This window comes from Arachis duranensis, chromosome 9, assembly GCF_000817695.3.
Source record: "Arachis duranensis cultivar V14167 chromosome 9, aradu.V14167.gnm2.J7QH, whole genome shotgun sequence".
NCBI classification, from domain to species: Eukaryota; Viridiplantae; Streptophyta; class Magnoliopsida; order Fabales; family Fabaceae; genus Arachis; species Arachis duranensis.
In genome coordinates, this window is record NC_029780.3 from 117,262,941 (window position 1) to 117,284,978 (window position 22,038).

The 22,038-nt window shown below is 29.0% G+C and overlaps 1 protein-coding gene across 1 annotated transcript; it reads right to left on the reverse strand.

Annotated features, from left to right (window-relative positions):
• Window positions 1-10,827: 10,827 nt before the first annotated feature.
• LOC107467881 (uncharacterized) lies at window positions 10,828-11,715 on the reverse strand. The gene has a single exon (XM_016087101.3). It carries the CDS (start codon window positions 11,616-11,618, stop codon window positions 11,004-11,006), a length of 615 nt encoding a protein of 204 aa, XP_015942587.1. The 5' UTR covers window positions 11,619-11,715; the 3' UTR covers window positions 10,828-11,003.
• Between the last annotated feature and the right edge of the window lie 10,323 nt (window positions 11,716-22,038).

The window sequence follows — 22,038 nt, forward strand, 5'->3', positions numbered from 1 at the left end:
ATTTCAGTATATATACGAAATTGTAAAATAAAATAAATAAAGTTAATAACTAAAAGAAGAATAAAAACAAAAAAATATATTTAAAAATTATATAATTATTAATTTTGTAACAATAATTACTTTTTTATTTAATAAAAAAATAAAATAAAATAAAAGTCTTTGATCCGGCGGGCCAACCGTCTAGCTCCGTCAAAACCCATAAATTGAACAGAGTTTTAAATTATAATTCAACCAACTTTTTTTTTTAACGAATTTGACAAATCAACCTGATAGATTCGGCCTGTTTTGCCACCCTATTTAATATTATTTAATATTATGATGAACAGTTTAATTTTCTATAATATTTAGTAGTGCGAAGACATCGACATTTTCGATTAATAACAATGCATATAGACAGAATATAGTAATTATTGCGTGTACTTGTATATAAAACAACGCGAAGCTTTTATCATTATTATTTAAACAATTTTTGAAAAACGTAAAAAATTTTAAAATGATTATTTCAATTAAACAGATTAAATTAAAAAAACTGTATTATTTAATAAAAATAAATATTAAAGACTTTTTATATATTTTAAAATTTAAAAATTAAGATATTTAATATTAAAAATCTGATCAATTAATTTGGATAATTATTTGCACCATAATAATATTTAGCAAAATTATTCCTAACAACACAAACACATGCATTATACTAGTGACAGTCAGCCGCCTTTTCATAACTCCGTTAGGTGGTGTTATAAAAGGAATTATCGGTTTGATTTTAACTTTATTAGAGTAAAGTATAAATATATATTAAAAATAAATTAAATTATATATATTTATACAGAAAATATAATAATTGATTGGTCAAAACTCAAGTGTAATCGACTTTACGTGAAATTAATAGTTGAGAGCTGTTAGATAAAAATTTAGTAAAATCAATTAAATTATTTAACGATTCTCACTTATCAATTTTACGTAAAGTTGACTGCACCTGAGTTTTTACCTAATTAATTTTAGTAGCTAATTTTAATCTACAAATAATATTTTTAGTTTTCTTTATAAGATTATTAGTTCATCTAAATCATTTTGCCGCTGACTTAGCTTCTTCTCTTAATAAGTAATAAGTAATAACTCGTTAAGCGTGAGTAGTTTTTTGGTCCTACTACGGAATCTGTTTTATGCAAATAACATTAGCATATATGTGATAATTTTGAAGAATAAATTACTTTAATTTAATTTTTGAAAAGTCACTCGGAGCTGTCTAAGGATGAGGAAATTAAGTAGTGTTCGTACGATTTTAAGTTTAAACTCAATTATTATCGCGCGCGCGTGTAAATATAATTATAAGACTCTTAAGTTAATGAATGATTGATTCAAGGACTTTTTGTTAATGGGTTATCTAATTGATAATTTATAAATAAATGTAGGTCTAAAAAATGTTTTTATATACCAATTATATATATTAATTTAATTTTAATGCACTAATTAATGTAATAATATATAATTGGATGCTTCTATAGTTTTTTTTACACGGTAATAACCTGAAAACTAAGTTTATATATATCTCCCATGAAATTGCATGTAGAGACAAAAATCAACATACCTACTTTTTCGATGGAAACAAATAACAACTTCAAATTGTATTCTTATATATTTGAATTGTTTGATAATTTTTTTTATGGATTCAATTTATATGGTCTTGTTATGATTCCCATGGAGCATATATAGGGTATGATGATAACCCAAAGAGAGGGCACTAATAAATAGAAAATGCAATGTCACTAAGTAGTAGATGGGCCTCTACTCATTATTATAAAGTCTATATATGCTTTTATTAGGACATCCCACCACCGTAAAATGTGACACAAATATATGTGCACTCGTTGCTTTCATCATATGCAATACATCTAAAGTGGACAAAGATATATATGAAGAGGATTTTCTTCTTCTTTTTATTCTTTTTTCTTTTTATTTTGTGCTTTTTGACCTTTAATTTACACGAGTTATAAAGACTTAAAAACATTATTATATGTGATGAATGAAGATTTTGCCTAGTCTATCCCCTTGGATTTAATTAATAGTGGGGGGTAGATTGGTCATTTAGAAACGAATTGAATGTGTTGAAACCATGTGAGGGGAAATCATGGACCCATTTCCAGAACTTGGGTTCCAAGATTGTCTAAATCAATTATGAGGATAGTTAGATGCTTCCATACTTGTCGTTTTATGGTATCTTTCATTTTTTTATTTTTTTATTTTTTTTTACAAAAATAGAAAAAAAGAACTATTATGATGTTACTAATTAATAAGGAGATAGATGTGAAAACGTTTGATTACTTTAATATATTCCATGCACCAATTAAGAAGGTTATAAAAGATTATATTTGTTTTTCTATTTTTTTTTCAAATTTTCAACCAACAAAACATGTATATATATATTGACATAATTCACATTTTACCTTGGATATAAACATGACTCATACGTGAAGTTTAGGCATTAAATGTACTTTACAAGTACCAATTATAATCTTCCAAATGGCTGGGAAAATATGATATTCATGTGTGTGATCCATCATGTTCATGGAATAAATTAATGTTATAAATGCAATATACACAAATTATAAGAATACCTAAATTAAATTATTTTGAGGATGTTGCATTGGGGCGTGCTTAGTAACATACATGAATGCCATTATTTTTTTTGAAATTGTATTTTTCTTAGGAAGAACAAGTTGCATGATGTTACCTTGTTAGAATTTTAATTCTAATTGTAGTCCAATTTGTTAATATAGAAATTAGTTTGAGTGGTGTTGTAATTATTCATTAATTATATTGGTAGTTGGTCTGTTATTTGATGGAAAGAACACAACTGTTCTTTCTGCAAAATATTTTGGTAATCCTTTAATTCTCTTGCGGCTTAATTCACAGAACTATACGAATTGGTCACGATCGATTTCGCTAGTTCTGAAATCCAAAAATAAAATTGCATTTGTTGATGGCTCATTACCTAAACCTGATATCGTTGACCTTCTTACGTCGCTTGGGATTGTTGCAATACTTATGTTCTATCTTGGCTTCATCTTTCACTTTCTCAAGATATTCTTCAGAGTGTAATTTGGTGGAACGTTGCATCCAATTTATGGAATGACTTGTGCAAGAGGTATTATCAAGGGGATCTGCATCATGTATCTAAATTATATGAGGAATTGTACGCTGCACGACAGGGTGCTTTAAGCATCACTTTCTATTTCACAAAATGAGAGCCATTTGGGAAGACATTGATAACTTTTGACCTATCTCTATCTGTGTCACATGTTCTAGCATGTGTCACTGTGGTTTAGCTACTATGCATGCTTATAGAGATGAGGATTATATTGCTTGATTCCTTCGCGGCCTTAATGATCAGTTTGCCACTACCAAATCCCAAATAATGCTACTCAAACCTCTTTTGGACATTAACACTGTCTTTGCCATGCTCATTCAGCAAGAACGCCAACTCAATCCCTTTATTAATTCTCACAAATCTAAGATTTTGTACGCTGCAAGCAATGCTAGCCCTTCCAAAGACAGAAGCAAGGGTCGAGGGGGGCATATCTAGATGAGGCAGGTCTCTAGAGAGAGACTATAGTACTAAACACTGCTCACATTATGGTCGAACAGGCCACATGCTATAAAAAGCATGGTCTGCCACACCACACTTGCAAAGAACAGACCACACAGACAACCTTATCATTGATGAAACTGCTGAATATAGTGATCAGCCCAGTGCCACGAGTGTTAAAGAGAATGAGGTCCAAGTTGCAGCTTGACCAATGACCAACGGAATGCTTTGTTGTCTCTTCTCTAACAAGCCCCTCAATCCTCCATCAACCAACTCGTTGCCTCATTCAAACTGAAAGATCTGAAAATATATAAAGGTACTCTCTTAGCTGTTTCTTTGTCAATAAATCAAAGATTTATAAGATCTGATGCCTGGGTAGTGGACACATGCGCCGCAAATCACGTTTGTTTTTCTCTAACCGTTTTCAAAACTTTTAATTACATCTCTCTAATAGTAGTGCACATGCCTGACGGCTCAATAGCTTCTACAAACATAGTTGGTACAGTACACTTCTCTAAAGATTTTTACCTTGAAAATGTGTTGTATATTCCATCTTTCAAATTCAACTTACTTTCTGTCTCTAAGGTGACTAAGACACTGAATTGTTTGTTTGTATTCTCATATTCATAGTGCCAGAGGGATCATCACATATTGAAGATGATTTTTGTGTCTTAAAACAAATCACTACTGCTTCACCTACACCTACTGCTAGTTACATTTCACACAACTCTAATCTTACACAATCATCCACACAACAGCATAACTGCTTCAAACACTGCATTTGCACAAACTGCTCAGCTTTGGCACAATAGACTGGGACATTTAAATAATTCCATCTTACACACAATACAAAAAATTTTCTCTTTCATTGTTTGTAATAATGATAGAGTGCTCTATGACCCTTGCCACTTAGCAAAACAAAAGAAATTTCCTTTTCCATTAGGTACTTCAGTAGCTGAGGCTATATTGACTTTATTTATGTTGATATTTGGAGACCTCTTTCCATTGTATCTTCATATAGATATAGATATTTTTTTACAATTGTGGACGTTTTTACTTGGATAAAGTTCATGAAAAATAAATCTGAAATGTCTTTTTTATTGCCTAACTTCATTGTGATGGATGAAACTCAATTTTCAAAGAAAGTAAAATGCATAAGGTCAGATAACGGTCTTGAGTTCCATTTACAAAATTTTTACACCTCACGAGGTATTTTGCATAAAAAATCATGTGTGGAGACCCCTCAATAAAATGGTATTGTCGAGCACAAACAGCAACACATACTTGCTGTTACAAGAACTCTTATTTTTCAATCAAATATTCCAAAGGAATTCTGGAATTTGGCTGTGGCACAAGTTCAAGTCTCTTTTTGAAGAATGCTTCACGTTTTCAAAAACTATATGGCACACTACTTAATTTATATTCTCTCAAAGTTTTCGGGTGTCTTACATTTACATATACTCTCACACAAAATAGAAAGAAATTGGATGCTCATGCCAAAATGCTATTTTATGGGGTTCAAAGAAAGGGTTAAAGGCTATCTTTTCTATGACTTAAAATTCAGACAATTTTTACTTTCAAGAAATGTAATTTTCTATGAGTTTGACTTTCCTTTTGTGTCAAAAGCTGATCAGCATAATATTACATCTACACTAGATCATTTGTATCATTTCACTCCATTAGTAGATCCGCTTGCATATCACATTCTTTCATTACAGCATCCCAGCGTTCATTTAGAACCCGTGCATCGTAATTCAGAACATCAGAGCCCTCAACAACCTAGTTCGCCTAACATCGTCACTAGGAATAGACATTCTAAGTCAATGTCAGCATCTCCACAACATGTTCCTGCATCTTATGAGAATCCACACGAGACATAATTCCTCATAATCATTCTGAGCCCATTAGAAAGTCTAATAGAATTAGGAGAGCACCAGTTTACTTGAAGGATTTTCATTGTGCATATAACATCACCATTCTACCACAATAATCACATTCTAATTGTAAATATCTTATATCCAACTTAGTGTCTTATGCATTTTTATCCATTAACCATTTAAAATCTTCTCTTGCTTTTTCCACCAACACCGAGCCCACCACATTTGCATAAGCCACGACACATGATTACTGAAAAGCAGTGGTCAATGTAAAACTTTTAGCACTTGAGCAGACTAAAACCTGGACCTCACTCCTTTACCAACTGGCAAGAAGGCCAAAGATTGTCACTGGATTTTCAAAATAAAATTTCATCCTGATAGTTCGATTGAAAGACACAAGGCTAGATTAGTTGCCAAGGGCTATACTCAGAGATATGGGCTGGACTACCACCTGTGGTCAAAATTACCATTGTGAGACTCGTACTTGCTTTGACAACCATCAAGGGATGGCATTGCCACCAACTTGATGTCAACACAACATTTTTTCATGGCGATCTAAAAGAAATAACTTACATGCATCTACCACTAGGAGTCCCAATTTTTTCTCCTCATTTGGTATGCAAGCTTGACAAGTCCCTTTATGAACTTAAACAAGCTAGTAGACAATGGAACCTCAAACTTTATTCTGTCCTTCTCAACCACTGTTACAAGCAATCAAAGCATGATTATTCTTTTTTCACAAAATTCAATTCAGATTCTTCTTTCACTATGATTTTGGCCTATGTGGATGACTTGGTCCTAGCTGGAAATGATCCCTTGGAGATTCAGTCAATCAAAGTTGTCCTCTATGACAAATTCAAGATCAAAGATTTGGAAATCTTGAAGTATTTTCTTGGATTTGAAGTGGCACAGACAGAGCAAGAAATATCTCTGTATCAACGCAAGTGCGCGTTAGATCTCCTTGAAGAATGTGGCCTCTTAGGGGCAAAGCCAACAAGCACCCCTATGGAGTATACGTTGAATCTCTCCAAAGATTCTGGATTTTTCTTGACTAATGTTTCAATGTACAGATAATTGGTTGAGTAGAGATTAGTGTATCTCACCAACACTGGATCAGATATCAGTTTTGTCGTGAGCAAGCTGAGTGAATTCTTGAGTAAACCAACTAATATTCATTTACAAGCCACATATAGGGTGCTCAAATACATCAAATCAGCTCCAACCTAAGGATTGTTCTTTGCTGCCAGCTCTGAGCTCTGAGTTTTTGGATTTTTCGACTCTGATTGAGCTCAATATCCGGATATTCGACGCTCCATCACCGGTTTCTACTTCTTCTTGGGCTCCTCCCAGAAGCAATCGACAGTGTCACGTTCTTCGACTGAAGCCGAATATATAGCTCTTGCCATCGCGACATGTGAGGCTCAATGGTTGACCTACTTGCTGCACGATCTTCATGTTGAGCATCAAACACCCGATCTCTCTCTATTGCGACAGCCAGTCAACAAGATACATCGCAGCCAATTCCGTCTTCTATGAGCACACCAATCACATTAAGATCGACTGTCACGTCGTTCGAAACAAGTTGTTAAGTGGTCTCTTTATCTACTTTCAATCAGTTCAAGTGAACAAGAGGTTGACTTGTTCACAAAACCCTTCTCTCCTATTTTATTTGATTCTTGTATGTCCAAACTTAACATGTTTAATGTTCACAAATTAAACGTTGTCAGTTTGAAGGGACATGTTATTTAGTATAGATGATTTTTCATCTTCAATTTTTTTTAATTAGTAAATATTTTTAGATATATAGCAGTAAGTTGTTAGAAATTTAGAATTGAACTCCAATTAATAACATTAACTTAACGCTATGGGTTTATCATAAAAGTATACCCCCTTTATAATAACCATATGACGTTTATTGGGGATGCTGCAATCCCTATCAATTTATGATATTAAGATAGTATTAATAGAGTTAGAACAAACAAAAATGCGTTGTATTTGTCAGAACTTTTAATTGTAAGCTAAAATCTAATAATTTTAATAATTTGTGAGAGAAGACGTACGTATCATTTATCATATTAATTATAACATTTGAGGATTGAACATAGACTTTCAATTCGTGCCTAATACTCTAATTAACTCATCAAAAGAATGTATTATTAAGGTATTGTTATAAATCTATATTTATATATACGATACATACTATTTTTTATTTAGTTTAGAGTTTAAAAATGGCTACTTATTTTTTATTTAGAAGCATACAGTTGATTTTAGGTTTAATTATTTTGTTGGTTTCTATAATTTTTTTAAATTTTTAATTAGATTCTTATGTTTTTTTTAATTGGATCCTTTTATACCATATCAAATTTTGTAACTAAATTTTTATCGTGACAAAAATGTTAGAATTAACAAAATATTCTGTTAAATTATACAAATTATTTAGTCAAGTGTTAGATACATTCGTTTTGTTTATTAATAAAATATTCTATTAATTTCAACGTTACTTAATTATAAGATATGATATGGTATAAATACTAAATCGAACAGAAAAAAAAATTTAATTAAAAATTCAATAAAAATATTATAAAAATCGACGTCGACAGAATAATTAAACCTTGATTTTACGTGGATTATATGAGAACATATATAAGTACCACTTCACTTATATCTAGAAAAATTTGGACTAAAATCGCACAAAAGTTTACAAATACTAATAAAATCATAATGTTCTAATCTTGCATATATAGCTCAATCTTATTTGAAGCTAATTTAATTGTGGTTATTAAATATCATTATTGAAAGGATGAAGTATGTTTTCAGGGTTATTTTTTATACTTTTAAAAAATTTTAAAGACAAAAAAATAGTGAATTACTTATTGAAATTAGTATTATCGTTCTAAATCCAAACCGTAAATTGAAGATATGCATTTGACAATTAGAGGATCAAGTATAAATTGAACCGAGATATATTTGGGAGACCAAAAATAAAAATTGATAATTGAACCTCATTTTACTTTTGATATAAAGTTCTGATTTGCAAATTCAACTGGTGAAAAACTCTTTTTAGTATAATTTGGGTTGCCTAGCTAGCATGTGCATGGAAAATAATAAATACATTAAACAATATTCATTTTCAAAACTTGATTTATAAGATTACCTAAGATAATCATGGATGATATATATATAGTTGGGTGCAAGCTCAATGATATTTGGTTTATGAGCATAACGTAATTTTACATCATAGTAATCAGTTTCTTCTCTAATAATAATATAATCGAACTGTTTTTTTTGGTGCGAATAATTGAATTAACGGTTGCGGTAAGAAACTAACTAGAGATAAAGCCAACTCAATCAACTAATTGAAAAATATATATATTTGTTATAAAATAAAACAAAAAATAATTTTTATTATTTTAATTTTTCAAATTGTAAAATTAAAAAAAAATTGACTTAGTTGATTTATACTATAATTAACTCACTAGTCACCAAAAAAAAAAAACTATAATTGGCTCACTAAATTTTTTCAATGACCAATAATTAATTAATAGTGACTTATTAACCCAACTAAAATATACCTTTAGAGCTTAATGATATTTGTAGTCCCCCTAAAATATCATGTTGTTTTTGGTTAGTTAATTCCCTTCTCATTAATTTTTTTTTTCTAAGATAGGAGTCTGACTTAAATTCGCGATCTTTAAATAAATATAAACGAATAAATTTGTCATTTGAGCTATAACTCATTAGCATAAATCTTACATGAATAAAATTTTTAGATAATTTATAAATATTCATGAACTAATTTTTGAGATTAAAATTATGTTCACTCAATTTTAATTTTAATAACATAGTATTAGAATTTATACAATCTAATGTACAAATTATTATTATTATTATTTTAATAAAGACATAATTATTTTAATTTTTTTAAATTTCCAGATTAGTCAACTCCTATTGATTTCCAATGTTTTATACGTCAAGTATTAGAATGCTGTATTAATTTTATATATAGTATTAAAGACTAAATGATGGGGAACAACAACACCACACAAAAAAAAAATAATAAAAATTATTTATTTAAAAATTACTACATTGATATAAAAAATTAATCATCTTATTGTATGCTAATATTTCTTTTTTATTGGAAAAGAACAAACAAAAATAATGAGAGTTTAATTACTAGCAACAGAAAAAATCATAATTTTTTTTTTCAAAAACTTAATATCTGAATTTTTATTTATACACAATGATAAGTTTATATTTATATATACACATGGGAGCCACATGTGCAATTTAGGTATTAAAAGTACTTTAGAGGTACCAAATATAATCATCCAAATAGAAAATCAGTTACAAATTCACTGAGTGAGGTGTATCATATCATGTACTAAATGGAAATGTCACTAAATGCAGCAGCAGGCACAGCATGTGGATCATAATATGTTTGAGACAAACTTATATAAGTGAATCCTTTATTCTCTAATTCAGATTTTCAGCATAACATAAAGGTGTAAAAGTAAAAGCTCATCATATCTATATCTTACAATATAATTTCTAAGGTCAAATGTTGTAAAGTTACTCCAACTTTTAAGCACCTCAAAATAAATATTTATTATAGTCCACGCTGTAGGACCAGAAACTTGAAGTTTCACTCAGGACAGTGATATCAGAACTAATGTTTTCTGGAAGCATAAAAATAGGTTCATATTGTCTGATGAGTCTATTGTGTTTTGATTTTATGCCAAGTTTTAAAGCCATTGTTGAAGACTAATTGAAAGAAATAGAATCATTATTGAAAGTCTCATTGTTGAAGAGTGGAAGTTTTAATTTGTTTGGTATATACTCTGTCTTATTTATTTGTTTATTATTAATATGATTTTATTTTGTGAAGGGGATGTATGCAATACAATGACATACTAAATTATTAATATTTGTAATGATTTTTGAAGCTTGTGGGGTTGAAAGAGAGAGCAGGGTAGCTCAACAACTTGTCATGGGCATCAGCATCAGCATGGACACAAATATGCACATCACTATACTTTTACTCTATATATAATTCATAATCTTAGGGGAATCACATTCACTTGCAAATACAGATCATAACATGTTCTTAATATTATTATTCATTGAAACTAGAAAAGTCAAAATCAATTATATGACTTCTGTGGTCCTCTGCATTTCTTTTTCTTCTTCCTCTCTCCCACATGGGATCATGTAAATTTCACTCACTATATCATCACATCAAATATAACCATCACTCTATGTATAAACCTTAATCTCCCTAAATTAAAAATACTTAAAATATTTGACAAAATTACTGGAAATAATTAAAAAATTGAGCATAATGAAATCTGTGTAGATCTGTGAAGAGAAGATGCCAAGCAAACACTGGTTCCTATACTTATGATTTTGTATTAACAAATTATTACAATAACTTAGTTTTCCAAAGACATACCACATTGTAATAAGAAACTAATTAATTAGTAGTAACAAAGATGAAACAAAGTTTAATTTTTTCTTACAATTATTAAGAAGGGAATGCAGAATCAGAGAGTTCTGCGGCGGCTTGAAGAAGAAGACGAAGAAGATGAAGAGCTTGGAAGGTAAACAATGGATTCAGAAACAGCACAAGTTCTCTTACAAGAACCATAAATGTCTGTGAATCCGAAACGATCACTGATACTCCTTGAAACCTTTGGTCCACTCCACAGATTCCTGTTTCTTGTTCTTGTTTCTTCATCTTGATCTTCTTTCGAACACTCTACAAGTGCTGCTAAGAATGGATCTTTCTGGAAGCTGGAGTTCTTCTTTCGAATTCTAGAAGCTTCTTGATCATGGCTACCGTGCTTGGTTGGCGGTGGCATCAATGGAAGCAGCTTCATTGACGAAGGTGATGAGGGGATTCTCTTTGAACTCTGCTTCTTCGGGATGCCGGGAAGATGCTCCCAGGAGAACGGAACGCCGCCGGAGAATCTAAGAGGAGAAGCAGGGCTGAGGAGAATCTTGTTGTGGTCGTCATGGAAGTAGTAGAATGATGAAGATTCAACGGAGGATGAAGATGATGAGGAGAATGAAGGTGTTCTTCTAGATGAACATTGTTGTTTTGGGACAACCTTGTTTCCATGGCTCTGCTTCTGTTGCTGAAAACTATTAGCTGCCATTGTTGATGAGCTTCTTCTTCTTCTTCTTAATTTGAAGGTTTTATTTGTATATAGAGTTTAGGTCTATTTCCACATTTTAATTATATAATAGCCATTTAGGAGAAGGACAACATGCAACTCCTTCTTTCTTACTTTTTATATTTATATTATTTATTATTATTATTATTCTTGTTATTATTATGTAGATGCTCCATATATTCTTTGATTAAGTTCTTGAATACGAAATATTTAGGTAATAAATACAGAAACTTATTTCATTGTGTAAATAGAAATAAAGATATAATTATCTATCTCAAATACAAAAAGATGATGTGTTTCAGTTCTTTTTATAAATAACAAACTGACAAAATATAAGAAATTAACTTTTAATTAATAAATATTAGTGATGATTTTTGTTGTAAATTAATTTTTTAATTTATATTTTTGGAGAATTCAAGATTTTAGAGTTTAAATTTTAAATTTTAAAATTAAAAAATGTTAGTTAATTAGCTGAAAAGAATTGACTCTTTAATTGAATTATGAAAAACATGAAATATCATTTTTTTTAGGTTTGTATTTCTTAAAGACTTAAAATATTTGTAAGAATTTTTATTATGGAAAATGAATTTTTTCTATTTTTTTAACAATTGAGAGAATAAAGTGTAATATTTTATCATTAATTTTATAAATATGACTAAAAATAAATATATAAAAAAATAAAAAATTAAAGATTACACTTTATACTCTTAAATGATATTTTTATTAAGTAAGAATAAATGACCCCATTGCATTCATGAAGGAAGAGTAGGGGGACAAAATGGGAAATGAAAAATTATGGAAGGTGTATCATGTATGTGTATATATAAATTGGGAGGGGTTGCTCTAAGGAGTGGTTAAGAAGCAATCACATGAATCGTCGCTGGCCAAACAAGGCATAAGGAATTGCACCTGCTAATAATAATACGAAAATGTTGAGTGACAAAAAATATAACAAAAATAATTAAAATTTATCTTATTTAATATTTATTAATTATTAATAGAATTAATAAATATTTGTTTTTTTTATCACCTCATCGTAACCGATAATAATAATAATACCCTCGACAGTAAGCAGATAAAGGTTTTAATCAAATTGGCTTTATGAGATGAAGGTGATCGAGGAAGTTTTGGAACTATAGCCTATATAATTAATTCCATCGAGAAATACACGTCTAATCATAAATGCTAGATATTATTATTGATTATTATTACTATTGAATAGCCTTGAATATTTCAAGCCTCATCAATTTTGTGTTTGCTTTAGTTAATTTTTTTCAGCTTCCCAACAGTTTGGGGGGCATTTTCGGGATTTGAAGTTATAGTACATTAGCACTATTAATATTATACTATCTATCTTCTTCTAATAACCTTTCCATTTCTAAGTATTTATTGATTGCACAAAGTTACAGTTTTGGAATGTGAAGTGAAATATGAACCAAAGAATTAAGTCTACTAACTTTAAGCACATGTTTGGCTTTGGTCGGTCACTCTTGTCTCAAAATTTTGTTCAAAATTTATAGTTATTATTTCACATGGTTCTCAACCCTTTTGTCTTGCCGTGGTTCAAATGGGCTAAAGTCATATTAAATTATGATAACCAATTATTAAAAAATATATTATGTGTATATTAAAAATTAACTAATATATATTATTTAATTTATTCTTAATCTATTTTTTTATATTTTAATATATATTTTTTATAAATAATAACTGATTTATTTTTAGTAACAGTTATAAAATAGATTTTTTGTTTTAATATTGAAGAATGAATAAAATTTTACGTTAATATTATAAAAAAATGAGGTTTTATCGTGTTTGAGAGAAATATTCTGTGCAAGTACAAGATGCAGAACACGTATTGCACTCACAATACACAGATGGTGTATTTACAATATGCAATATGTGTATTGTCGTAATTTAATATTAAAATAATACAATACGTTTATAAATTAAAAAAAATCTGATCCTAGAATTTTGCAAAATATCGTAATTTCTAATATTAAAGAATTACACCAATTTTTATTCAATATCTAAAAAAATAAATCTTACAAAACTTTTAGTTATAAACGAGTAGTTTAATGCTTTGTTTTTTAAAATAATATTTTCATGTGTAAGTATATTCAAGAAATTGGAAGTTAGTATTTTATTTCGGAATTTGATTGAATCAAGAATATAATTTTTAAAGATTTAAGCAGTAAAAGATAAAATTCAAAATGAAAATGAACAGTCACACTTTATAAATAAATTAAATAACAAGAAAAATATTTTGATGAAGAAATATATTTAATTTTGATCTAGTGATAAGCAATAAACAATCCAACCATTGTAAACATGTCCTATAAATGTTTCCTTAATGGAGTATGCCTTAAATTTATTGATAAAAGAGAGAGTGATATGGAGCCACATCCTAAGGAAAATAGAATTTGGTAGAAGTAATGACCCAACAAATTCAATTTTAGTGATTATCAATTACAATTAGGATGCGTACAATGGATTAGAGAGGCACGTGCTAACTCCAAATTCTTCAACCATTGTCACAAATTATTGAGTTTTGCCTCTCTTTTTTTATTGTTTGATGACTTGCCTTTGAAATTTTACTTAAAAAATAGATAATCCCATTGAAGAAACATGATATGATTCTGCCAGAAAGAGAGAATCTTATAACATTAAATTCCAAAAAGACTTCAAAAGCTCATGATTTTTCCAAATTTTTATTTATCTCTTTTTATCCAAATGGACCCAAAACTCCATATGAGTTTGAAGTACACTACCCCATATTTTAAATTAAAAATACTATATGTATTCAAAAATATAGTAATTATGTATTTATGTATAAAAATATGTGTTATTGAATTTAATATATTTTTATTTTAATATATATTTTATATGAGTGACTAATTTGATAAATAATATTTTGTATATACACAATATAATTATTTTTAAATAGTGGCTTAAAATTAATTATTTTTATTAATATGATAATATATGATTAATTATTTGTGTATAAATTTTTATACTAATAAAATATGAAAATTAAAATCATATACGGCTAAATACTAAATAGGCTCAATAAAGAGGCTTAGGGATGGGAACTGGAGCAACCGATTTTAAAACTTAATGAAAGGAGTTGAGGAATTTAATGCCTTTGTAGTTCATTCTTTAAGTGTACAAAGATTAGAGGAACTCAAATTAAAATTGCCAGGGAAAGAACAAGAAGATTTTATGTGTCAATGTAAAGTTACTCATTAGCTAATTAAATAAGGGTTTGGTTTATCAAATTCAAATATCATCATGTGTAAACAAGTAAACCAACGTTGCCTCACCTAATGTGAATCAATTGAGCCAACATTTTGTATTCCGTTTTTACATTTTTCAATATTTTAGGTAGAAAAAAAATTAGAATGTATGTTATTTAACATTAATTAATTATTACAATAATTAATATAATAATATCAAATAAAGTAAGTTTTGGCTGCTTGGTTACCAAATATTTTCGATTCAAATTATGTATATGTAATTAACATATTTAGATACTTATCATAACGATTTCTATATTGGTGGAATCGCCTTGAGTTTTACCAAATATCAATCTTATCATATTATGTGATTTTAATTTTAGAACTTTCTTCCTTTTCTTATTTATTTTTTTCCTCAAGGCCTCGAGTATGAAGCCACCCTATCAAATGTTTTCAAATTCTGATAGAGGCCCAGATTTGTATGAATGATTGACTTGAAGTCCACTTGATTGTTTGGTTTTAAGCCCATTTTTAAAAGTAAAAGTACTTTAAAAAACTATAAAAGGGCCACTATTTTTTCACAATTATGTTATTTTTTCTCTTTTTGGTAAGACACAATTATATAACTATTTAATTTGTGATTGGATCAAATTGAAAATATTTGGTTCATTATCTACCAATCTAGTTGGGGAATTGTACATGCCCAAAAAAATGAAAAAAAAAAAGTGGTACCAGGACTAAGACACATTGTTGATGATGACTGAAGAAGGGTCTCCTTAAGCACCCAAAACAAAACATAACCAAAAGTCCAAAACCTGTTCAATTTTGCTATGGGGTTGAACCCTCACATATAAGTTATAATTGTGTCCAAAAATAAAGTTATAACTAGTGTTAAACTATCTCAACATGGCAACGATTACTTTGACAATCCCACTCTACATAGATCTATAGTTGGTTCCCTCCAATATGTTACTTTAACTCACCCAGAGATTTCATTTTCTGTTGATGAAGTATGTCATTTTTTTATTTTTAATATTGAATTAATAATGGTATTTTTTTAAATTGTGATCTACTGTGGTATTTTTCTAAAATATGAGATGATTTAATGTATGGAGTACAAATCGGACTGTCCAATTTTTAAGAGGTACAAAAATCACAAATCGGACCGTCCGATTTGTGTTGAAAAAATTAAAAAAATTTGGAGTACACAAATCGGACCCACCGAATTGTGTACTCCAAATTTCGGTGGTCCGATTTGTGTACCCCCATAATTTTAAAAAAACACCAAAAATCACCACGTTAAAGTATAACATTCATTCTACAACCATATCGAAATTTTTTATTTTTTAGCCGAAGTATGTCAATATATACAACTTCTTCTAACATTTCACTGGCAATGTGTTAAAACGTATATTGAGATACTTGGCTAGCACATTGGATCAAAGACTGATATTTCATTCTAGTATTGATTTAACTCTCTTTGCTTTTTCAGACTCTGATTGGAGGGTCTAGCCGCAAGCAAGCATCTGTGAGTTGAAATAGCATAGAAGCTTGGCTGAGGCGATTCTCAACTAATATGGATTCAAAATCTTCTCAAGGAGTTACATGTTCAATTGCCATCAATTTCAACTCTATATTGTGACAACATGAGTGCTATTTTATTAGAGCCAACCCAAAGAATTTTGAATGTTCATATTGATTCGGTTGTTCAAGTAGCAAATATTTTTGCCAAAGTCCTTTCCATTGTCCCCTTTAATAGATGCAAGTTCAAACTTAAAGTAACTTCTAACGTCCCATTAAGTTTGAGGGAGAATAATAGAGTTAGAGAAATAAAGAGTGAAAAGGAAGTTAGCTAATAAATAGAAATTCTGTTATTCTATTGGAAACAGAATTTGTTAAAGTAGGTTAATTCTCTCTCACTCTCCATTCATCAGTTGATAATCATTCAGTAAATTCTTCATACTCATTTCATCACCACTATACTGCATCTGCATAATGCTTCTGCATTAGCTCAATCATTTCACGATTCTTTCAGCAACAATTATTAATGCTATAAATTAATCACTTTTTCCTTGAGGACAAAAATGACATTACATTGATTCAACTCTAATCACTTTTTCCTTCCCCTTTATCACAGGACTCCAGATATTAATCAACCTAAAAATTTTCCACACAACTTGCAAAAGGCGTAATGAGATAATAATCTTTGGATAATCAAATATCAAATTAATGTTCTATAAATCTTTTAAATAACCTTGAAATAGGTTCTACTCCAACAAACATATAAGGATTTAGACATAATTGCAAAATCCAATATCCTAAATAAACTTTGATACGATAATTCTTGATCACCACACAAACTTCAGATTAGTTCCAAGTGTAATAATTATTGGAAGATCATACTGATGATCTTAAAATCTTTAAGAAGAACAAAGATGAGGGTACTCCAAGAACTCCTATTAGATGTAACAGCATTCAACATTATCACATATTCTCACACACACAAATACTAAGCCTTAACTCAAAGAACAACCACATCAAGTAACTTGGAAAGAAAATGTAAACACGAAACAATCGCAAACATGTGAATATTATTACAGCAAACATAATAATAAATAGCTCTTCTAATGCGTCTCCGAAAATATCCCAAATAAAAAAAAAGCTACATAATCTGATATAATGAGGCCTTAGCATTGCTAAAGTCATCAGAGAGTGCTGGTGCTAAGCTGCACCAACAAACTGTGAACCTGGTTAAACCGATTTTATGTTTTTAACTAAAATTGACCAGGTAACCTTATAATATTATTCAAGAAGATTATAATACTAATATAATGGTAATATTACCCTCTTATTTCTCTTCTCTCATGAATCGAGTCCGGTTCGTCAAACTGAGACTATTTACAAAAAACCGGATCAAAACTCCTACCCGCTACGGTTCAAAAACTATGTTCTTCATGACTGCGTTATCGAGCTTGTCTCGGAAAAGGTTCTAACTTAAAGATGGCATAATGACAATGAGAATTGATATACTTGATGATATATCAGAGCTTCTCCCCTTACTGATCCTCCAGATGTACTTTCAGAAAAGATCTCACGTACTCAAAAACTGGGGTTGTTACATGATTGAATTCTTGATAAGAGAACAGGGCTCCTGCCATACCAAACTTAAAAATTTGCTCGTCCTCGAGCAAAGAGTAAGAAAGGAAGAAGCAGAAAAGAGAATAGAAGAAGAAAAAGAAGCGGGATTTCGAATGAGAGATGGTGAGTGAGGGAGATGGGCACGGACATGCATATAAATAGGGAGGGGGAGGGATTTTTGAAAATAATCATGAAAGAAGGATAAAGATTTTTGAAAAAGATATAAAAAAGATAAGATGTTAAATTTAAAAGATAATAAAGGATTCCAAAAGGATAGGAAAGGCATTAAAGACAAGATAAGTGGTATGAAAAAGATTTGAAAGCTTAATAAAAGATATGAGCAAGATAAGAACAGATTTTGAAAACAAGTTGTAGAAGTGTAAAAGTGTCTATTGATAATTTAAAAATTAAAAAAATATTTTAATTATTAAAAATTTAAAATTACATCTAATTAAAAAAGTACTCTAATTTATTGATAAAATAATGTAGTTATACTTTTTGATAACATTAATCAGACATATCTTACCTTTTTACTGGGCTTGACTAATATTTATTAATATTTTATAAATACATTTATATTCATGTTTAGATGATAACAAAGATGAGATTATTAGTTTAGTAAAAAAAAAAATACTTTTTATCACTTTTAATTTGAAGTAATTTTTTTTAGTAATTTTTAAGTTAAGATAGATAATACATATTTAATTGATAATTTTTAAAAAAAGTAATATATTTTAATAAATATTATTATTTAAATTTAAATTATCCTTTCTTACAAAGCAATTATCTAAAATACTTCACAACTTTCGTATACAAAATTTACAAATTTGATAAATATCAATATTTATGTATAAAAGTATATTAATTAAAACGCAGAAGAGTAATAAAATTTTTCTAAAAAATTTGAGATAATTTTCGTGTCAATTTCTTACTATACATTATTTAAGTTAATTTACTTTATACAGATATGTTAAAATACAGAATGTACTGAATGATTTTTTTGTATATATTTATAAGAAGTTGAAAATTATAAATGTCCAATCTTTATAAACAAAAAATTATAAAAATTAATATTTTACACTAAATTTATGTTATTTGACTTATTTCACAAACTGTCGTAATCAATCCATGTATAAATATAATACCAATATTTAATATTTAATACAAAATAAATTAGGTCTCATGAAAAAAAGTATAAAAAGATTTGAGTTTAAACACAAATTATTGCATATTTTAATTTGTTCAATTATTTCTTCTATTACATAAAAGACAACACTATAAACACAATAATTAACTTGAGTTGTATCTAAATAAAAAAATATAACACTTAGCTACTTATGTAAAAACCTCGGTGTTTTTTATGTTATAAATAATACATAATTAAAATTATCCACAAAATAAAGGCAACAAACATCACACTAAATATAATTTTAAAGTTAAATTCAAACTAAATATAACAATATAATCACAGTAAATTGATAGTCTAAATTAAGTGTATATTTACCAATATTCCTAAAACTTGCATCGGAACTAAAAGAATATTAAACCCTTAAATGTTAATTTGGATTGGCTTTTTGAGTTAAAAAAATATTTTTAAAAAAATAAAATATTTTTATTTAATTTTAAATTTATTTAAATACATTTTTTAAAAAAATATTTTTATTTAAAAAAATTAATTATTTATTTTGTCTAAAAATTAATAATACCTTGTTTTTTAAAAAAGTATAAATAAAATACGTATTAAAAATTTAAAAACTTTTTTTAAAAAGCATGTTAAAATGTGAAATAACTTTTGCCTATTAAAAAAAATCTTTTAAAAAAATAAAAAATAAATATTTTTTTCAAAAGTCAATTCAAACTAACTCTAATTTCAAAACAGACACAAAATTATTAAACATCAAAAATATAGAGTGCTCCAAATATTTTTAATTTTTTCAACATAAATCGGTGGGTCTGATTTGTGTACTCCAAATTTTTAAAATTTTTTCAACACAAATCGGACCATCGATTTGTGTATCTCCATAATTTTAAAAAACACCCAAAATCACCATGTTAAAGTATAACACTCATTCTACTACCATATCAAAATTTTTTAGCCGAAGTATGTCAATATATACAACTTCTTCTAACATTTCACCGATTTGTGTATCCCCATAATTTTAAAAAACACCCAAAATCACCATGTTAAAGTATAACACTCATTCTACTACCATATCAAAATTTTTTAGCCGAAGTATGTCAATATATACAACTTATTCTAACATTTCACTGGCAATGTGTTAAAATGTATATTGAGATACTTGGCTAGCACATTGAGATACTTGGCTAGCACATTGGATCAAAGACTGATATTTCATTCTAGCATTGATTTAACTCTCTTTGCTTTTTCAGACTCTGATTGGGGGGGTCTAGCCACAAGCAAGTTGAAATAGCATAGAAAGCATCTGTGAGTTGAAATAGCATAGAAGCTTGGCTGAGGCAGATTATCAACTAATATGGATTCAAAATCTTCTCAAGGAGTTACATGTTCAATTGCCATCAATTTCAACTCTATATTGTGACAACATGAGTGCTATTTTATTAGAGCCAACCCAAAGAATTTTGAATGTTCATATTGATTCGGTTGATCAAGTAGCAAATATTTTTGCCAAAGTCCTTTCCATTAACCCCTTTAATAGATGCAAGTTCAAACTTAAAGTAACTTCTAACGCCCCATTAAGTTTGAGGGAGAATAATAGAGTTAGAGAAATAAAGAGTGAAAAGGAAGTTAGCTAATAAATAGAAATTCTGTTATTCTGTTGGAAACAGAATTTGTTAGAGTAGGTTAATTCTCTCTCACTCTCCATTCATCAGTTGATAATCATTCAGTAAATTCTTCATACTCATTTCATCACTACTGTACTGCATCTGCATAATGCTTCTGCATTAGCTCAATCATTTCACGATTCTTTCAGCAACAATTGTTATTGCCATAAATTAATCACTTTTTCCTTGAGGACAAAAACGACACTACATTGATTCAACTCTAATCACTTTTTCCTTCCCCTTTATCACAGGACTCCAGACATTAATCAACCTAGAAATTTTTCACACAACTTGCAAAAGGTTTGGATAATCAAATATCAAATTAATGTTCTAGAAATCTTTTAAATAACCTTGAAATAGGTTCTACTCCAACAAACATACAAGGATTTAGACATAATTGCAAAATCCAATATCCTAAATAAACTTTGATACGATAATTCTTGATCACCACACAAGCTTCAGATTAGTTCCAAGTGTAATAATCATTGGAAGATCATACTGATGATCCTAAAATCTTTAAGAGGAACAAAGATGAGGGTACTCCAAGAACTCCTATTAGATGTAACAGCATTCAACATTATCACATATTCTCACACACACAAATACTAAGCCTTAACTCAAAGAACAACCACATCAAGTAACTTGGAAAGAAAATGTAAACACGAAACAATCGCAAACATGTGAATATTATTACAGCAAACATAATAATAAATAGCTCTTCTAATGCGTCTCCGAAAATATCCCAAATAAAAAAAAAGCTACATAATCTGATCCACTTGATTCTAATAAATCAAGAAGAGGAAGGCCTGGTCAATTGGATTCAATTCGCTGAGATGAAGAATCTTCAGAGACACACCCCTTGACGCCATTGATCTTTTCTTGCTTCTTGATTCTCTCTCAATGAGTGTGTTTAATTGCTTGCTCGCTCGCAGCGTGCGGTGGAGGAGACCTTAAACCCTAATTTCGTGTTGTGTAGGTTTCATTGTGACCTGATTTTCTACTACCCGTTTTAGCAAACGACACCAATTCCCTGCCGTTTAAATGTTACATTCCTATTTGCGCTTAATACCATATTAATATACCAGTGCAGAGCCCGCGCCAACGTAATCTACTTTATTGTATTTATAAATTATTTACTTACAAAAAGATTAATACATATTTATAAAAAAATTATTTTATTTAGTATATAAATAAATTAATTAGTTAATTTCTTTTTGTTATAT

Coding starts and splice junctions, on each gene's coding strand:
- LOC107467881 (XM_016087101.3), bottom strand. CDS start 11,618: ATGGCAGCTAATAGTTTTCAGCAACAGAAGCAGAGCCATGGAAACAAG.